The sequence below is a fragment of the Melopsittacus undulatus genome, chromosome 9, assembly GCF_012275295.1.
Source record: "Melopsittacus undulatus isolate bMelUnd1 chromosome 9, bMelUnd1.mat.Z, whole genome shotgun sequence".
Classification (NCBI taxonomy): Eukaryota; Metazoa; Chordata; class Aves; order Psittaciformes; family Psittaculidae; genus Melopsittacus; species Melopsittacus undulatus.
The window spans coordinates 14,163,952-14,182,250 of NC_047535.1; the positions used below are offsets into that span (position 1 = coordinate 14,163,952).

Below are 18,299 nucleotides of genomic sequence, written 5' to 3' on the forward strand. Positions count from 1 at the left end.
CTTCACCTGAATCAGAAAGTCTGCCTCAGCATGAGATTTGGGTATTCAAGTTTGGGGGGGGGGGAGGGGCTTGCTGTTGAGCAAGCAGTCATGTTAGTATTAAAGAGAAGTGGAAAAAGTCTAAACAGTGTGGGCCTGTCCATCAGGTAGTAATCTGATAATCAAGTTTTCTCTTTTAACTTACCTATATTGTGTTTCCTTCCTCTTAAATGAAGTTACACCACAATAAAGAATGGGCTCCTGTAAGCATTCAAAGCAGTGTTTTCCAGTATGGACTTCATTGACATAATGAGCAACACAAAAAAGAAGAAAATCCTAAGAACTTGGGTGTGAGCAAGCTGGAGTCTTCCTTTCCTCTAGTACAGTTCTGGTTGCTAGCTGTTTTTCTGATTGGTACTGTTAAACCCTATTTAGCATACAACTTTAATCTGCACTGTAGTATACAGTTACCTCCACTAGCTAGTTTGAAATCAGCTCAAGTATCAAAAGTAATTGGGCCATGGCAGCATGCAGGTTTGTAGGGGCTACTTAATGTTACTGAGAAAAATAAGGATAAATTTAGCCTGTGCTGGGAGTACCACAAGCTCATTTGCTTCCAGTACCAACTAGTTTGATTTGCTCAGTGGTGCTGAGGTTTGCAATGTAGACTCTATCCAAACTGTGCGTTAATTTGACTTGCTCTGTATCTCTGGTCTGCACTATGATCCTTTCTCACTGCCCCTCTTCTTGTGTTCCCTAGCTAGTTCACAGTCCTGAAACTTAGCTCTGAACATGATTCTCATTAGCACTTTAAACATGAATTCTTAATATTCTCTACCTTTAGCATCTTTAACAGCCTTTTTCTTTCTTCTGGCACAGAATCCACATGTATTAACTATTTGTAAGGTCAGCATTCTGACACAGGGATTATTAAGTTTCTTCCCTTCCTCTTTGTGGATGGAAATCTTTCTTGTATTTGAAGAATGTATTTTCTGTAACTGAAAAAACTCATGGGCTTACATTGCAGCAAGTGAAATGAGGTTGATACATCAGGAAACGCTTTTTCTTTTCTTGCTGAAAGAATGAATAAGCTTTTGATTCATTAGACAGGAATGTTTGTGTCACTGTAGTTCGGCCTTTCTGTATGCTCATATCTCCCAGTGCTTTTTAGGGAACAGGGAATGACTTAATTTCATTTCTTTCCTGATCTCCTGTTATTTTTAGTTCCTGTTGGATTTCCTTCTGTCTTGTAGCTGGGCGTAAGGCAATCCTTGGAAGCAAAATGTCACATTTCTTCATTTTCACATGTAACTGACTGCACCAAGAGGTTTCCTCTGTGTATTTAACTTTCTTCAATATACAGTATGTAGGATATTCTTATTCCCCTACTTAATCCAATGCAACTCATGTTCTGTTTGCAGTCTACCAAAGTTCAGCTCTATTACAGTAAGAATTTACAGCATAGGAAATGCAGAACCAATAAATAATCTGTTGATAGGCTTGATAGAAGCTCTGTAGGACTGATTATGCTGTAGTGTATTGATTACATCTTCATGTTTCACTATGCTGTTGAGTGCTGATAATGCTATCTATGAAATCTAGACACTTATTTTCAGCAGTTCCTACTTTCACTGTTACTTCAGCCAGTGAAGCTAATACCAGTAACACCAAGAGGGAGAAAGGTTTGTGTTTTTATTTAAGTGGGTGTCTGGATCTGTGTTCTGTGTTGCTTGGCAGTACTTTGATTTCCAGCTTCAAACAGCTAGTGGTATGTGTGCTTTGCCCTAGCTGCACAGCTGAAGTGGCTGCTCATCCAAACCACCTGGGTCTGGTGTCTTCTGCTGAAGAGGCAAAGGAAGTCTCAGGGCAGACTGCAGGAAATTACTCAAAGAATGACTGAACATTGTGTATGCTACATGGAGCACACAAGCATGCAGCTTGCCTGCAGCAATAGGCCTTACGTGATCCAGAGCTTTCTAACACATGGGAATAGAATTGCCTTAAGGGTGTTTTTAAATTGAGCTTTGTTTCTTCTTGCTACTATTAAAATGACTTTAAAGTACATTGCAGTGCAACTCTGATGCTTTGCTGACTTTCAGCAGCCTAATAGGAGGCTCATGAGAATTCAGGAATCTCACTCAGACTGCAGTCTAGGAAGGCATGATCAGTGTTTGTCGTGCTAAACACAGGGGAAATAATGGTTCAACAAGCTCAATGGAATGAAGTTAGTTAAAAAAAAAAACAACTCTGTCTTGATAGCAAGAAGACAGCTCGTGAGATATTTCAGTACTTGGAAGTGACGAGTTTTGAGATAAGCACTTGTGGTAATAGTGGTGGTGATAGCCTCCACAGTACAGTGTTAGTGGATCTTGTAACTGACTTAATCTTAGGCTTGAGATAAATCCCACTGAAATGCAATAGAAGCCTAAGTGCAGTGGATCTTAGGTTTTCTTGTGCACCCTGTACTGTAGCATAGGCACACACTTGGGTGAATGCAGTGCTTAGCAGATGGCCACCTGAGCGTCTACATTGTCAGTTTCTTGCTTTTTGGTATCATCCTCACTGATTGGAGCAGCTGCCCTTTCTACATATAAGAAACCTAATTACACATCCTTTTTTAAAGCTCATCTTCCTCATCTTTTCTTTCCTGGTATCTGCACCTTCTCATAGCTGATCTGTTTCCTTTGGAGCTGAATTGAGTAGAAGGAAAGGTCTTTATGGGGTCAGCATCTCTTAAACATGATGTATGCTTGGGTTGTTGCTAAAAGACAAGAGAGCAAACTGACATCTATACTGCTTCTAAACTGGTGCTAGCACAAAGCTTCCACTGTCTTCCAAACTGCTAAACTGGATGCAGTGACCTACAAAGTGGAGCAGTATTTGCTGATTGCTCTAGGCCATGCATGACTGTTTGGGTGATAAGCGGCTGGCGCTCTTATCCTGTCTCCCACATCATTCTCAGTGCTGATGCACACTAGAAACTACACTTCTGTTGTAGGACTGTCCTTCTTGGATTTGCTGTTGTCCATCTTGGGTTTGATGATAATGTTCAGTAGTGGGACTAATTAAATCAGTAGCAGTTACCAGGATTGTTGCTGCTGCTGCTGCTGCTTTGTTGGAATTCTAGATATGATCTGTGTCATAGTTCTGCCTATGCAAAAAACATACCAAGGTAGCCCTGCAACAAGTCATGTTTCCTTCTGTACAGCATATCACAAGGATTAGTGCTCAAAACTCACACTGACTAGCAGGCTACTTGTTAGTAGATGAAGAAGTGCTAAGGAAGCACATCTGTACCTCTGCTCCTCAGCCATATGTTATAGCCGGGGCAGGTCTAATGGCTGGCTGGAGTAGCAGAGGTAAGCACCAGGTGTAGATTTTGCCCACCTCACTATGACAGTTGCCTTCATGATACAGGCCTTGTTTTCATGCTACATATTTAGCCCAGACACACACCTTTGACTTAGTCCTCGCTGTGGCTGCAATGACCTCTGCTGGATCTGTGCCTGGCAGCAGCTGTTGCTTTCTTCCATCTCTAAGACTCCAGGGTTGTTCAACTGTATTTTGTGTGGTGTATTTACACTGCAGATGAGCATCAAGTACAGCTTACCCATAACCTGAAAGTATGACCAGATTTTGTAGACAAAACTTGGATGTGAGCTTTAACTACACAAATGAGAGATTATCAAAGCTCAAGCCTAGTGACCTACTGAGGCTCACTTGGTGATCCTGCTAGAGTGCTTCATTGCTGCACTTGAGCCCTCCTGCAAAGTTTTAATTTCTTGGTGCTATGCAGCACTTCTTGTTGCTCTTACCTGCTTCTCTTGACCTGAATGACCATGCTTCACCTCAGAACTGCTGAGTTAAAGCTTCTGCTCTCTTTGCCAGAGGAAAGCCTGTAAACATGGGTTTCCACTGGTAACTGGTGAGCCACAGCAGTATGGAACCAAGGAGCTGATCCTGCTGACACTTCAGAGGACAGCTTTGCTTTGTGTGGTACTTCAGGCAGCAGCCCTTTTCACCCAGTGGCTCCTGACCCATTTCAAATATTAACATTAGCTTTTCCCAGTATAACAGTGGTGTCAGACCTTTGCTAGCATCAGGCTGTGACTGAAGAACTGGAATTTGTTTTCTTCATGCTTAAATGCTTAACCAAACCACTGCTACTGGGGGAACTTGGGTGCATCTGGAATGCTTTGCCTGCAAAAGCAGTCTGTTTTGTAGGCCAAAGTAGGAATCTGTCTAGAAAACTGCTGAAATTAAATCATGCTTGGCACTGAATGAGACTGCCAGCAAATGAAGTCAATAGGGGTGGTGTTTATACATTCTCAACTAAGAGAAGGGTAGGTCCTCTTTGGCAAAGACTGCTATGTGTAGTTCTGTGCCAGGCCTCTACCAAACACCTCAGAGGCAATAGGCAAGACTTTATTTCCTACTACATGGTATAGAAGAGCCAGACACTCTTGGCATTTCTGAGACTTGGAAAATGCCCCGTATTGGGAAACATGCCTGTTGCTAATAGTGTGCAAAATGCTCTTGTGCTATGACTACAATGTCCATTTAAAAGCATAAAACCACATTTTAGCCTAGCAGCGTTACTATACATGGGTGGGAAACAAAGATGTCTGCGTGGAGAAATGGTGCAGACTCTGCAAATATATTTGGGCCTATGCTGATAAAAGCTGCGGTTAAAAAGGTGGCAAAGGACCTTGCTAAGTAGGGAGGATGTATTTCCCCAGATCCATTCTATCCCTAGAATAAGGGTTTCTCTTGGGTTTTGAATCCACCCCCTATCCCCCCACCCCCGTGGCTGCTGAACTGAGCAGTGACCATAGTAAAGCTGCCACTTAGCAGAACAAAATCACTGTCTCTTGTCTTCCTTCCCCACAAGGGGTTCAGAAACAACAAGGGCTGTGCAGCCCTTCTCTAAAGACAAAGCATTTCTCACGTCTATCAGTGCATTGAAAGCTTTCCCATTCATACTGATGTTAACATTCTTATCCTGGGAAGGTTAAAGTTCACCACTTTCTCAAGAAGCTTCTCCATGGACTGCTTTCGGCTTATAATTTCAGAACAATCCTTCCCTGGATGCAGCTGTTGAGCATTTGTGTCCTTGCCAAGTGGACAGGAATGTACTCCCCCACACGCTCCCTGCATTGAGTATGAGTGTTCTGTCATGTCTACAGTCCCCTCCACGAGAGCCATCCTGTTATAGTACAAAACAAGCAATGGCACTGTGCACATAACACAGTTTGTCCTTTTGTACAAGATTTTCCGTTGCAGATATTGATCTGACCACCACCCAGTGCTGCCTTGGTTAGGCTGAGTCTGGAACTGAGCAATCACAAGAATACTTAGAGTACCGGAAGGGTTTTTCAGCTGGTGATGCCAAAGTGCTTTACAAATTCCCCATGATGAATGGGAAGTATGAGGTGTGACTTCTCCAGTCATACTTTTGCTTCACAAAGTCAGTCACTGCTTTATTAAAGTCTTTATCCTGGGCTCCTTGGACAATCTAAGCATGGAATCCCACACTCAGGACATTTCACTCAAGTTTAGGCTGGAATTTTTTTAGCTGTACTGTGTGGCCATTTTCGCTGGGGCAGGGGTGCCTCAAATACCAGGATTTCATTCAAAGAGGATTTAAGTCAAAGCACCACTGATGCAGTTATAGTTCATTCAGTTAACACACTGGTTACTTCTCTATATGTCTGCCCTTGGCTTGGGGGATTAGTTGAATTATGGTAAGGGCAGCAAAGCTCAGATTATACATCCTAGTTTATGTAATTTGTACTACCCTGGCTCTTTTAGAGCTGCTAAGGAAAATTCCTTCTGATTTCAAAGAACCTCTTGGTATAGCTGTTTCCTCTTCACCACCACACATGCACATTCTCCCCGTTGTTTTTGTATTCTCCTTACCCTCAAGGTGATATGGGGACACACCTGGCTATAAACCAGTAAACCCTGTTCCATTCACTCAGTGCTTCTGGACAATTTTGTCTTTCCTCATAGAAGTGTCATGGATGTTGAGTCTGATTTCTCCTGATTTTTCTGGGAGGTCTCATTTCTATTAGAGTTTTATACCTAAAAGCAAGATTTAGTCTGTGCTTTCAGTCAGAATACACCACCACAGTTAAATCTGCCTTTTGGGCCCTTGTGTCAGACAGCATTGCTGCAGCCACGTTGCACACAGCAGTGAAAGGCTGTAAATGTGCTCTTAATGTTGCACCAAGCAGCTTTGTGCCAGATCAGGTGTCAGCTGCCCTTTAGCAGCTGATAGAAGTACACTGTACCATGTGCACTGGCTGATTTGATGGAAATACTATCTGTCCATTCTAGAAACAGGTCAAATTAGTACTGTGAATGGTCCAGGAGTGCACAAACCTGGAGATAACTGTGGCTCTGAGCTTCCCTCATGCAAAATGTAAGCTACCCACTGAAATTAGGGAATGAGTAAGTAATGACTAACAGTTTGACTAAAACTTCTTCACCCTCTCTGCTTTCTTGCAGTAGATGGGGTGTTGCCATGTTGTTAATAACCTAGTCACAGGAAGGATACTAATTCCTCTTCCTCTTCAAAATCTAATTACTGCACATAAGTATTGTTTCCTCTACAAAAACCAATCCACAAGGCCCTGCAGGCCACTGGAAGCTGTTTGCTTTCCAGAAGCCCAGTGTGACCTAGCATCAGCCCTCAATCTCTTTCCTCTCCCTGGGGAGCAAAACCCTACCTATTCTATCTCCTTTAAACCTCAGCTACAGTGAGCATGCCCAACACATCACAGCTGTGCTATAGAAACATCTGTGATGCATACTGTCATTAATGTAGGAAGCTGGTGAATGGCAGTGACTGATCCTAATGCAGGCTTTTAGGTTTGTTTTTTAACAGCCAGCTCTGCTTTACTTTCTGAGCTTGAGCACTTGATTATGCCCATAGCCCCGTGGCAGCAAGGAGACATGAAGGCCAAGGTGAGGGTACCTTCCTGTTCTCCTTGCTCACTAGTAACTGAAGACAAATGAAGCTGTGTGGCTGGTAACTGTCCTTGCTTTCAAGGCCCATCCTTTGCAAGTCAGAGAACAAAGCAAGGGAAAAGAGGTGGTGTTGGGCAGCAGAGGTTGCTCTTCAGGCCTCTGCAGTTTGTCCTGTACTGTGCAGGGTTGTTGCTAGTTCATATTGAAGGTTAACAGTGACCTTTCTGTGCAGCAGACTCTGTACAGTACTGATGTAGAGTCCCCTGGGTTCTCTGAGCCTGCACAGTTAAGCCAGTTAGCAATGATACAGCCAAGAGGTTACATAGTTCCAGAGGAAAAGGGGCATTTGTTATCCACCAGTTTTTAGGTTAGATGTTTCTTAATGCCCAGCCAGGATCCAACCTGATGTTGGCTTGTAATGAATGGCTTGGCATCCATGTGCTTCCATTTAACTGCACTCAGTAATCAGTGAGGTCTGAGCTGCAACTGGGAATCTTTACCTAGAAAATTACCTCTGGAAAGAAGATTCAGACATCGAATGCGCCTCTTGAAGAAACAGGATGCAAAGGAATCCAAGGTAAGACTTGTTGCTGTTTATGGCTTGTTTATATGATCTGTCAACACTTTGGCTGAAGTATGTCCGGGTTGTCTGTAACGCAGAGTTCAAGCCAGGGTTCTCAAGGAGATGGCAAGAACTTCAAACCTTGAACAGCCACTGTGCTCTTGCTATTCCTGACTGCTCAGCTGTAAAGAGGCTGATTTCTTCCTTTTAGGTGACTAGTTGTAACAAATGCTAGAAGGAAGCTTGCTGTCTGTAGCAGTGGACCTGTGAGCTTGGCAGGAGATCGTCCATTCTTTGCAGTAAAGCACTGTCTGCATTGGCTGGCCTCAAGCTGGGTCTCCTGGATCTTTCTGTTTCTGGTCTAACACTACTTTGACCAAGTTTTACTACTGGCTTGTGGGCTCTTAGTGCCATATACAGGAGCTGAGATGTGTTCTGGGCCTCAGGCTGCACTTGTAGACATTTTCTAAGAACATATGGTTATCTTTGGTTAAGTGTTGTTTTTAAGGTTTTCCTGTTCTGCTTTATATGGTAAAGGAAAATAATATACATACCTGTGTTGCGTAAATTACCTACTTCCAACCTTTGAATTCTTGTCGTTATAGAAATAATAGAACAGATTACCACTACTTTTTCATATAAATCTTATGGTTATGTTCCTCCAATCCAAAATCCATCTCAAAGAACAGCAGGTGTCAACCCGAGTTCCTTCCTATTCTGTTGTTGTTCATAAGGGAAATGAGTCCAAATCTTTCTTGCCACTCACATGTAATGGACAGATGATGCCTAGTCTGGGAAGAGCTTGTGTGTGGTCCCACTCAGAACCAGAGCACTAGCAGTGTCAGATATGGACAATGAAATAAGAGTTAACTTGACAAACACACGACTTTGCCACTGTTGTTTTGTTCCTGCATGTTGACTGGCACCATCTTGCCAAAAACTGGTACTCACAAGCAAAGGGGAGGTTCACCAGAAGTGTTATCCAAAAAAAATTTAAACCAAAAATGTTAGACTTCAGCTTAAGAATGCCTCCCACTGGAAAGGACCCATTTCAGTTTCCTATCTTCACTGAAAATTAAATGAGTACTTGAAGGGGTCAGTTTTGTTGCCCAAGTGTTACCAAGCTGGAGAGGAAACACTGAAGGCAATATTATTAGGACAGTAACCTACATTTGACCTTCATGCTTTTCCTACTGATGGGGAGGGTGGGTGACACCTCAACTGTGGGTGTGCTCAGTGGGTGTGGGTATTTCTTGATATCTCTGTTCTATTTCTGACAAGTGCTGCCACACTGATAAGGCTAACTGCGTAGATATGGCTTGGTAATTACTTATCAGCCACACTCTGCAGTGTAAGGCAGAGGAGTAATGAGAAGATATTGCTCCTGCTTTTCCTTTTCCTGAACAGTGTGGAGTTCGCATGTGGGACCCAAATGCTATGATACTGGGTAGATTTTGAAGAATCTGTAGCGTTTTGCACTTACAACAGTATTTACTTGACAGAAGAAGACATAGGTAGAAAGGAAACCAGGTTCCTGAGTTAAACAGAAAAAAAAATAGAAAGTATTTGATGGGGTAGGAGCAGCAGGCACCATTACACTGTCTGTCAGGGATGTAGACCATATGGTACATGTTACCAAAGGTGATCTGTAACAGGATTTCAGGGTAACCAGAACTGGGCATTGCAGTGGCTTGTGTGAGCCTGTCAGGGCCCCCAGAGTCTTAGCAAAACCCCTGTGTCATACATAAATTAGAGGAGATGCATCTCATAATCTGCAAAATATCCACCTAAATTTATTTCAGTATTCATTGGTTTATTACAATTCTCTGGAAGGCTGAGTGTTGAAGAAGCCAATATATTAAATCCTATGCTTTAGGTTTTCTCTCATGCTGTACATAAGGAGTGATGTGATAGTTCTCTCTGATAGCAGCATTTACACTGTGGTGGCCTAGCTGCCGGTTATTGTGGTCCGTCTTTTCATCACTGTTCAGTTCAGATGTGGTCACAGAAACCTGTCATTAACACCTTCAGCCAGAAAGGCGCACTACTGTTCATATATCCTAGTGCCTTAAATGCCATTCAAATTCCTGCAGTTCCTCTGAGCCTCTGCAAATGTGAGGTACTAAGAGCCCTTCAGCACTGATGCATGATGACTTCGGGAAGTATGGGAAGGACAAGTGTGCCTGTGCAAAGGACTGCAAGGAACTAAAGAAAATGGGCTTGCAGCAGCTTTTATTCCATTCTTGAAACAAGAAATTAAAACAATTTAAACACTGCAAGTGCCTCTGACCTTCATTCTGTCTCATTTAAGGAATAATTGCACTGACCATTATGGCTTTTTATTTTGTGTAGCGTTCTCTTTGTTTTTCCTGCTGTGTCTTAGCTAACAGTTCCTCTCTGCTCCGTGCCTTTTGGGTAGCAATTTGATTAATCTTCATTGCCTTGTTTCAGTTTTGAGAGCTGAAACCTTGGCAAACAAGGTCATTCTGCCCCAGAAACAGTGTGCTCTGCTTCAGATTACATCTTTTATTTTATTTTTTCATTCTAACCATCTCGGAATACTGAAGAGGGAGAAGTGGCAGAAACTGCCTATCGATATTCTATGATCCCTTGGGAAGTACAGTGGCCGCTGGAAACATTCTTAAATAATAAACTAGAAAGACTGATAGAGCTGAAATCTGTGCAAGACAGTTAACCTGTGCAGTGTGACTCCTCTGAAGAGGGTTTGTTGAAGAACTAGCACATTAAAAGTGCCTGGAAAGGAACCAGGCCATTTCTGCACCAGCAGTCCCAGAGGCTGGAGATAGATGTGGAAGCATCAGCCAGGTGGACAGAGGTGTTGAAAGGAGAATGCATTGATGACATGGGTATGCAGATTGCATGAGGAGGTGATTGGCACTTCTCTCTGGTGCTCAGAGGAGAAGGATCAGGGCAATGCAGCACTGCTGGAGGCTTTGCTTGTTTGTTGCTTTTCTTGCTCTTTAAACATGAAAAATCCCAGGGAAGTGTCAGGGAAACCAACCAAGGCAAAAGCAAGCCTTGGATTCAATCTGCCTTCATTTTGCTGCCCCAGAATCCAGTACAAAGCAGAGGCATGGGTAGCATGTATTTCATTGTATTAGGAGATGGCCATAATAAGGGAGTCCCTTGTGTTTCTAGTACTAATGTGCATAGGCTGTGCAGTGAGAGGAAGGGATCCACGGCAGAGAACGTGGCTGCTGTGACCATGAGGATGGCTCACAGGCTGGCTGGAGGTGGTCCTCCATCCAGGAGTTGTAGCATTTGCTTCCTGGGTCTTTTTCCTTTAGTGCAGGTCAGTTCTGGGTAGGATTTTCTTCCCGAATTCATGAAGCTTTGCAACACTGATGGCAGCACAGTGTGCTGAGGGGAGGAAGAGCTATGGGAAGGACCAAAACTCCTAATTGGGTTTTGCAGACAGTGTAGGCCAGGAGGTGCTGGGATGGGGCAGGAGGAAGGAAGAGGAAAGCATGGTCAGTTGGTTATTATTTCCTGACTGGTAATTGTAGAAGACAGTATTATGGGTTGCCCTTGGTCAGGTGGGGTGACATTGTACTAGAGTATTTTTGAAGTCTGAGGCTTCTTTTCTTCAAAGCTTTTCCAGATAAGAGCCTGGCACAAAGCCTCGCTGCCCATTCCGTTCTGCTGTCCACCAGCCATCCTCATTTTCTTCAATGACAACTATGATGTCTCCTTCACTGATGTCCAGCTCATCCATGTTCTGAAAGGAGACCAGAACAGCAATGTGGTTATTAGCCTGAGAGCACAGGAGGGACCAAACATGTGCCTGCTTGTTTGGGTTTTTTTACCCTGCCTTTCATCAGAAGTCTGCCAGTGCCCTTCTGGTTGGGAAAGAGCCTGAAACAGCAGGCAGTGAGGGGATTAAGCACTTGCTGAGGTGGTTGTTTCCTTACTATCCTCAAATTTGCCCAGCCTTCGTGGGAGCACCCTGACTGTTGTATCACTGGGGAAGGCTGGAAGGGGTTAAATACAACTGTCCTGAACCAGCTGACCATGAACCTTGTGCAGTCTGCAGGTGTTGCTAAATAAAGCAGTACACAGCTTAATTCTCAAGGGAGATGATAACAGTGTTTCTGCTAATCCAGGCCTTAAATAGGTCTCTGGGTTCTTTTAATACAGAGCAGCAGTGACCAGAGGAAATCCAGTGACTTTTCCTGAGCTGGGTAACTTTTATCTCCAAGACCAATGGAAGAAGCTGTTGCTGAGCTCTCGGGCAGCTCTCAGCCCCTTCAGTGGGTCTGTCCTATTTTCCATAGGAAACCACTTTGCTACCTGCAGTGTAGTAAAATAGAAAACAGAGTAAGAGAGGCTTCCAGATACATTTGTCATATCAGCTAAATCTAAATTTAATGTACCTGAGTAGGTACGAACAGACTCAAAACTGAGAGGCCTCCGTATACATTATACTGAAAGTAGTAACAGGCACTTTTCTCAGCAGGGAAAATCTGTGTGTGTCATATTTTTAAGGCAACTCCTGGAGTCAGGATCTGACAGAGAGATGCGGCAGTCTCCTTGGGAGGTACTTTCAGCTGTGCTTGCGTGACATTTCAGGCAAATAATAAAAGAGTGTTTAAAACAAAGCAAAACAAAGACTATATCATAAAGGGTGTCAGAGTGCTGCTGTACCCAAGAGAAAGCTCTCCTTTCCAGCCCTTTCACTGTTTCATCTGGCTGCCTATTTTGTCACATGCCAGCATTTCTTCCATGTTGGCTATTGATAGCAGGTCTCTTAGAGTGGGGGTCTCCCTGAAGACCTCCTGGCTGCTGCTCCTTCTGCTGATCTAAAGCCAATAAAATGAACATTTAAACTGGCATGTAATTAAACTGTCAAAGTCCCATTGGGGGTAATGATTTAACAAGAGTCCAAGAGGTTCTGGAGTCCACCTGAATAAAAAAAAACCTCATAACCAGTCCATTTATAACCTTTTACTAACAGTATTATGCCTAGATAGGTCTGGAGCCAGTGCGAGTTCAGTATCTCCATTAATGATGCAGGTTGCTCCATATAATAACCTTTTGGTACATGGACCACGTCCACTCTGATTCTGCAGATTACAATGTGGATGTACAGGGAAAGGGTGTTTTTTATGCAGATTCAGTCTTCTCCAGCATGGAGGGCCAATGTGTTAAACTGGAGCAGGGCTATCCACGTGATAAGTGAGATCAAAGAGAGTTCCTAGACAAGCATCTCTCACATATTCTTACATGAGGAATCTGTAGCTGTTTTCCCTAGGAAAACATTTCAAAAGAGACGAAAGTTCCGAGTGCACAGTACTGTGTACTTAGTCATCACTCCTTAAAAAATAACATTTTCCTTGTGTTTGTGGTCTCCTGTATCTCTAGAAGGAGGTTGTAACAGCTCAGCACTAATTTAGGGGTGATTGCACTAATGTGTAATCAAAAAATCTTATTGTTTCATCTTGAGGCAGCATCATCTAGTGATGTATGCCAGGAACTGGCACTTGGGTTTCCTGGCTTCTGCATGTGATCTTGACCAGTAATCCTCTAAGTGTCCCTGGCTGCAAAGTGAAGATAACACCTCCTAAACAGAATCAACACTTTCAGGATGTTCCACATCAGATCAACATCATCTATTTTAAATCTGATCCTATGAGATATGCATTTTGAAGCCTTTCATTACCTGGGCTGTGTAGTCATAAAGTACTCTGTAGTCCTGTGATGCCGTGATTCTAGCTTGCTGATTTTCAAAAATGGATGCGTAGACCCCATCTGGTTTCTCTGCTGGGGGGGGGGGGGAAGACAAAGGTAAAACCCATCCACAGAAACAAAGAGTTCAGTTGCTTCTAAATGCATGAGATCATATGCAAGAGTTCACAAATACAAGGGTGTCTGCTCTCTCTCTCTCTGGAGATGTACATATATAGAAAAGCTGCTGTGAACTGTGCCCAAAGCCCTACACACAAACTGTGTCCCATTGATTAGATGATAGTACACCCTGGATTTAGTGGGAGGTCGGACACTAGCTTTAGCCTCATCCAGGTTGGGAAAAATGTTTATCCTGAAGAAGCACAATGTCCAGAGAGGGAAATGCTGTGATTAAAGTGGTTTAAAATGGTTGCAGCTGGTAGGATCAAATTCTGGCAGTTCAGTGACTCACACAGGGCTTTTCTTTTTCCCTTGAGAAAAACGGCAAACACTGTGCCGATGGGTTAGCAGACATTTGCTGGTAGCTTACATAGCTCCCAGATAGCTGTTTGTCACTGACGTCACTGTCTTGGCAGATGTTGCTTTAATCCAGCTTGTCATAATTAGGGCAACCTCTTATTTCCTCCCAGCATCTGCCTGGGAGCTTCCGCCGCCACTGGGGTGAGCACAGTTTCCCCACAGCGATTTCTCTGTGGGATGATAACACTGACAGGGCACACAGCATCCAAGGTGCTTGTACTTTCCCCCTTTCTATCCCTGGGTTAGTTGTCCTGCTCTAAGGGGCACTGTCAGCTCCTGGACTTCACAGATATTGAAAGGCAAGCATGGGAGCAGCTGAAAAAGCTGAACACGGAGGGAGTTTGCCATTCCTGAGGGCCTTGTCCTGGGAACGCTCTTGCCTCGTGTCCCTAGCCTGAGGGAATTCCGGAGTGGCTACCCTCAACTGCTCAGCACAGCATTGCTCTACATGAGCAGGTCCAGCGGGTGTTTGGTAGCACTGGAGAGTCTCCCCTGGCTGAGGACCAAATGCAACAAGTTAAGATAGGCTTCATTTCTGGGTGCCCAAGCCGGCAGGTCTGACAAAGGAAATTGGTATGGGGTGTTTGTAAAACTGTTCTAAAACAGTGTTTTGTTTTCTTTAAGCAAAAATCACAGTTTAAATGGTTTTGGTCTAAATGGAACCATTCAAAGTGTGATCAGCTGTTACTTTCTGCATAGTGAAAGTACTGTTTTAAATATCATGTTAAATGCCTGGTTGCAATGATTACAATAAGACACTGTAATTGTGAAACAAGGTGGATATTTGCCTTCATAAGACATGAACCTGGTCTGTTAAAAACTATGTATTCTCATGGGCTTTTTAGAGGTAGTATATTGTACTTTAGGAGAAAACTATTGCTAAGATGGATTGTGATGTTCTGAATGTACAGTTTCCCCTTGCCTAGACAGTGGTTTTGAAGATCATATGGATTATTTGGCACTTTAAACTGGGAAATTTGTTTAATACACATCCGAGCTAGATTGATTTCCAGTCTTCTCTTACTCTTGACTGCTGACATGTAAATATCTGCTGCGCCATTTGTGCTCCATGTCAAAGCTTGATCTAGCAATGTGATCTAAACCAAACACATCTGGTAAACCTATTTCCTGAAGAGGCATACCAAGGGGAGGGGCTGAAGGAGTGGCACTTTCCGTGTTGTGTTTGCTGCTTCCATGCAGTAGTCCAGAGAATCTGTGGAGCCAAGAGAAACCAATGACAAAATGAGTGAAGAGGACTGGGTATGAGCATTCCTTCATCTCAGCTGTCTGACTCAACCTTCCCTCCATCTGCTGCAGCACTGGGTAGATGTCACCTCTTCCTGTGGCTGTCTATTTTCATTGCAGATAAATTTATCTTCCGTTAAAAATACATTTTAAAATGCAGCAGAATACTGAACTGTCAGCCATCACTAAACTATGCATAAACCGCATCAGATAGTATTTTATTGTTGGTCTGAAGGCACCAAAGTGCAAAACTCCTATTATTTGACATTAATATGGTGAGAATTATCAGTTGTTTAGAAGAGATTGCCATTTTTAAGGAAAACTGGTGCAATTTAAAATCCAAAGCTTGTATAACAGCCTTTCTGAAAACTGAGTCTAAGGAGGAAAAAGAAGATACTTATTTTTAATCTATCCCCAGTTCTATATCACTGCTGAGTACTGGAAACTAAGTGAGGAAATAGGTTAGGATTCTCAAACATAGGTAGAAATAGCATTGCTTCTTTTAGGCATATATAAGGGGGTTGATTTTTCAGCTAGTAAATACTCAGTGTTAATGGAAAATGGACATCCAAGCTCAACGGTTTCTGCAAAACTCAGGCTGAGCCTCTCTTGGCTACTTGCCCATGCAGAGCAGTTATATTCTACACAGCAGTACAATTGTCTTCTGTGACTGTAGAGGACGCAACATTAGAACTCATTGTTACAGAAGATCCGGTTTCCAGCTGTAAAACAGGGCATTGTGTATAAACCTTATCAGCTCCCTAACAAGCCTGAACCACACTTTAAATGGGACATCACAGCCTGCTTCTTGTCTTTGCTGTGTAATAGGGCTTGTCAAAATATAAAGCTCTTCTACTTTAAACATGATGCCATTCCCACTGTGAATTAGTCATTTTGGTATAAAATATTTAAATCAAGAGATCGACCATGCTCTTCTGCTGATATAACTGCATCCATGTGACAGCATTTACCAGCATAAATGGATCAGAAAAAGAGAAATTGCCTCCCTAATCATCACAGTTATTCCACTCAGTGCTTTTCCCTGTGGTCTAGCTACAGAGAGCAGCTCTTTGTTCTGCTCAGCTGGGCGGTGCCGTAAGCCAGGAGGTATTGCCGAAAAAGACAGCTCTCCCCAGCCCTTGCTCCCAGCAAGATTCACCTTTACCCTCCCTTGAACAAAGTGGTTTTGTTGCTGTGTGCCATGACTCACTAGGAAAGAGGAAATAAGTGACTGCTATCGCTGCTGGCCAACTGATTGTTTTATGAACACATCCCCTGATTCTCTTCCCACTAGGCTATGGCAAAATTACTCTCACTCTGGTTTTAATAGGTTTACTTCTTCTGTCAAGTTATATTTATTGATATGTATGTGTTGCCACAGTAAAGGAAGTAATAACTTTGCAGGTCCTGTTTCCTGTCATCAAACATTGCTGTTCATATAGAGAAATACCTGTTCTGGGAACTCAAGTTTGCCACTCACCTCTTCATCATCCCACAAGACTGGGTTGGACTGCTGTTGTTTCTGTTTGGTTCTTTGCTGTAGTAGCTCTCATATCCTATTGCATCTGCAACAGGGCAATAAAAATGAGATGTACACATTGGCAGGACTTTTTTCTACCCCCCCAAGAATGCAACCCACCTTTACAACCACTGGGCTGCTGGAGCAAACTGCAATCCAGCACCTATCTGCACTAGCCTATAATGTGGCTGGAGCAGCATGGGGGGACCTGGGGACTTGACAGAAGCCATTCAAGTGATTGTAAGCAGATACATCTGTGGTAGAAAGGCATGTTTGATATGAGATTAACAGAGTCAAGGTCCTGAAGAACCATTCTAATAGCTGTGGCTAACCCTAATGCAGAAGGCAGTTTCCTCCATGACTGTTTCTTCTGTTGCCTTGAAGCTCAGGATTTAAGGGAATGGAGCACGGTGACTGTAAGCCTGAGACCATGTTCATGAGACAGCTGGCTGCAGTGTGTTTTGTTTCTCTTTCTTTTTCTCAATGTATTGAGGCAGGAATTTTTGTCAGAGCTGGGAGGTTTCTGAATCTTATTGCTAGCAGCAGTAATGAGCAGTTTTCTGGTCTGTGCTTGATCTTGAGTGTCTCTACCTTTCATATCTCCCTTGTCAGCCTTCTGAGAGCTGATTTGCCATTTACCCAGTGATATTTGGGTTTTGTTCTTAAATACAGTTATGTTACAGTTCCTTCCCTCTCCCCCATGGTGGTGTTAAGGGTGAAATTGAGACCATTTCCAAGTCTAGCTTTACAGATAAAATAGTTACACATGGATTTATTTCTTTTTCATCTCATGGCTCCCAGTGTGGTTGCTTAGAGCTGCTGGCTACATGCCCTTTCTGCCTTCTCTGTGTTAAAGCCAAACAAACATGAGTGAAGTCTGTGATATTGTTTTATCTCAGTTCTGATACCAGCAAATTAAGACTTTGGCATTGGACTTGGGCTAAAGGTTATGTTGACATTCTCACATTGGGTCAGCCAAGATCATAAGTAGAGCAGGCACATGCAACTAGTGTGAAGAATGCTTGCAAATAAGACTGAGGGTAATTAGTGAGCTTTCTGAGCATTTTAAGGGTCTCTTATTGCCCTTCTAGGCTGTTACCTTGGTAGTTCCTACTCTATAATGATTGTAAGATGAGGTAGAAGAGGGCAATGAGCAATCACATCAAGAAACTGAAAGACTGATGAAGGTCTGCTACACAATGCAAACCACATGTGGGCTTTCTCCTGCATTCTGCAAATAATAAAACAGATCAACAGGTCACCATGTGCTGCTGTGCAAACTCATTAGCCAGAGCTATGGAGATACAAGGATGTTACTTCCAGAACATGACACCTAGGTGGCAAAAATAAAAAAGCAACCCAATAAAAAACCAAAATCCATCAAAAAAGCAAGGCAGTTCTTTCTTTGCTTTTCAGAAAGCTCACAAGGGTTTTTCCCACCTATTTCTTATTAGAAATGAGTCCTGACATAGCCAAGAGCTGTTTGCAGAAAATTGCCTAGGCAACTGGAGAATGAGAAATCTCACATAGGAAAAAAGCCAACTAGCTGAGAATTACATATTTCTTAGTATACAGAAGTTGTTTCATGCTGTTGCAAGGCACAGTACTCCCTTCTGCTAGTGCAAATGTAGTTTTTCCTTGGTAAATGCTCCTATATCAGTGAAATTAAATCCGCTATGTGAAGAAGAATAAACTGTAGCAGCAAAATGGCATCCAGTGCACCAGTATCAATATATTCATTTAAAATATTTCTCCCAATCCCAATTCTTAATCATTGCAGGTGTAATGATGGAAAAG

General features: G+C 43.0%; 1 protein-coding gene across 2 annotated transcripts in view; it reads right to left on the minus strand.

The window, feature by feature from the left end:
* Positions 1–9,281: 9,281 nt before the first annotated feature.
* The window catches only part of PSTPIP1 (proline-serine-threonine phosphatase interacting protein 1), a 51,525-nt gene continuing 42,507 nt past the window's right edge, over positions 9,282–18,299 (minus strand). Inside the window, exons 12-15 of one of the 2 annotated variants that reach the window (XM_031045965.2) lie at positions 16,464–16,548; positions 14,881–14,951; positions 13,194–13,291; positions 9,282–11,252 (exon numbers count right to left, since the gene is read on the minus strand). In XM_031045965.2, the coding sequence (XP_030901825.1) occupies positions 11,121–11,252; positions 13,194–13,291; positions 14,881–14,951; positions 16,464–16,548 (386 nt within the window). In that variant the 3' untranslated portion in view covers positions 9,282–11,120. Of the gene's footprint in view, positions 11,253–13,193; positions 13,295–14,880; positions 14,952–16,463; positions 16,549–18,299 lie in introns of both variants that reach the window. The other variant, XM_031045964.2, reaches the window with a different exon arrangement.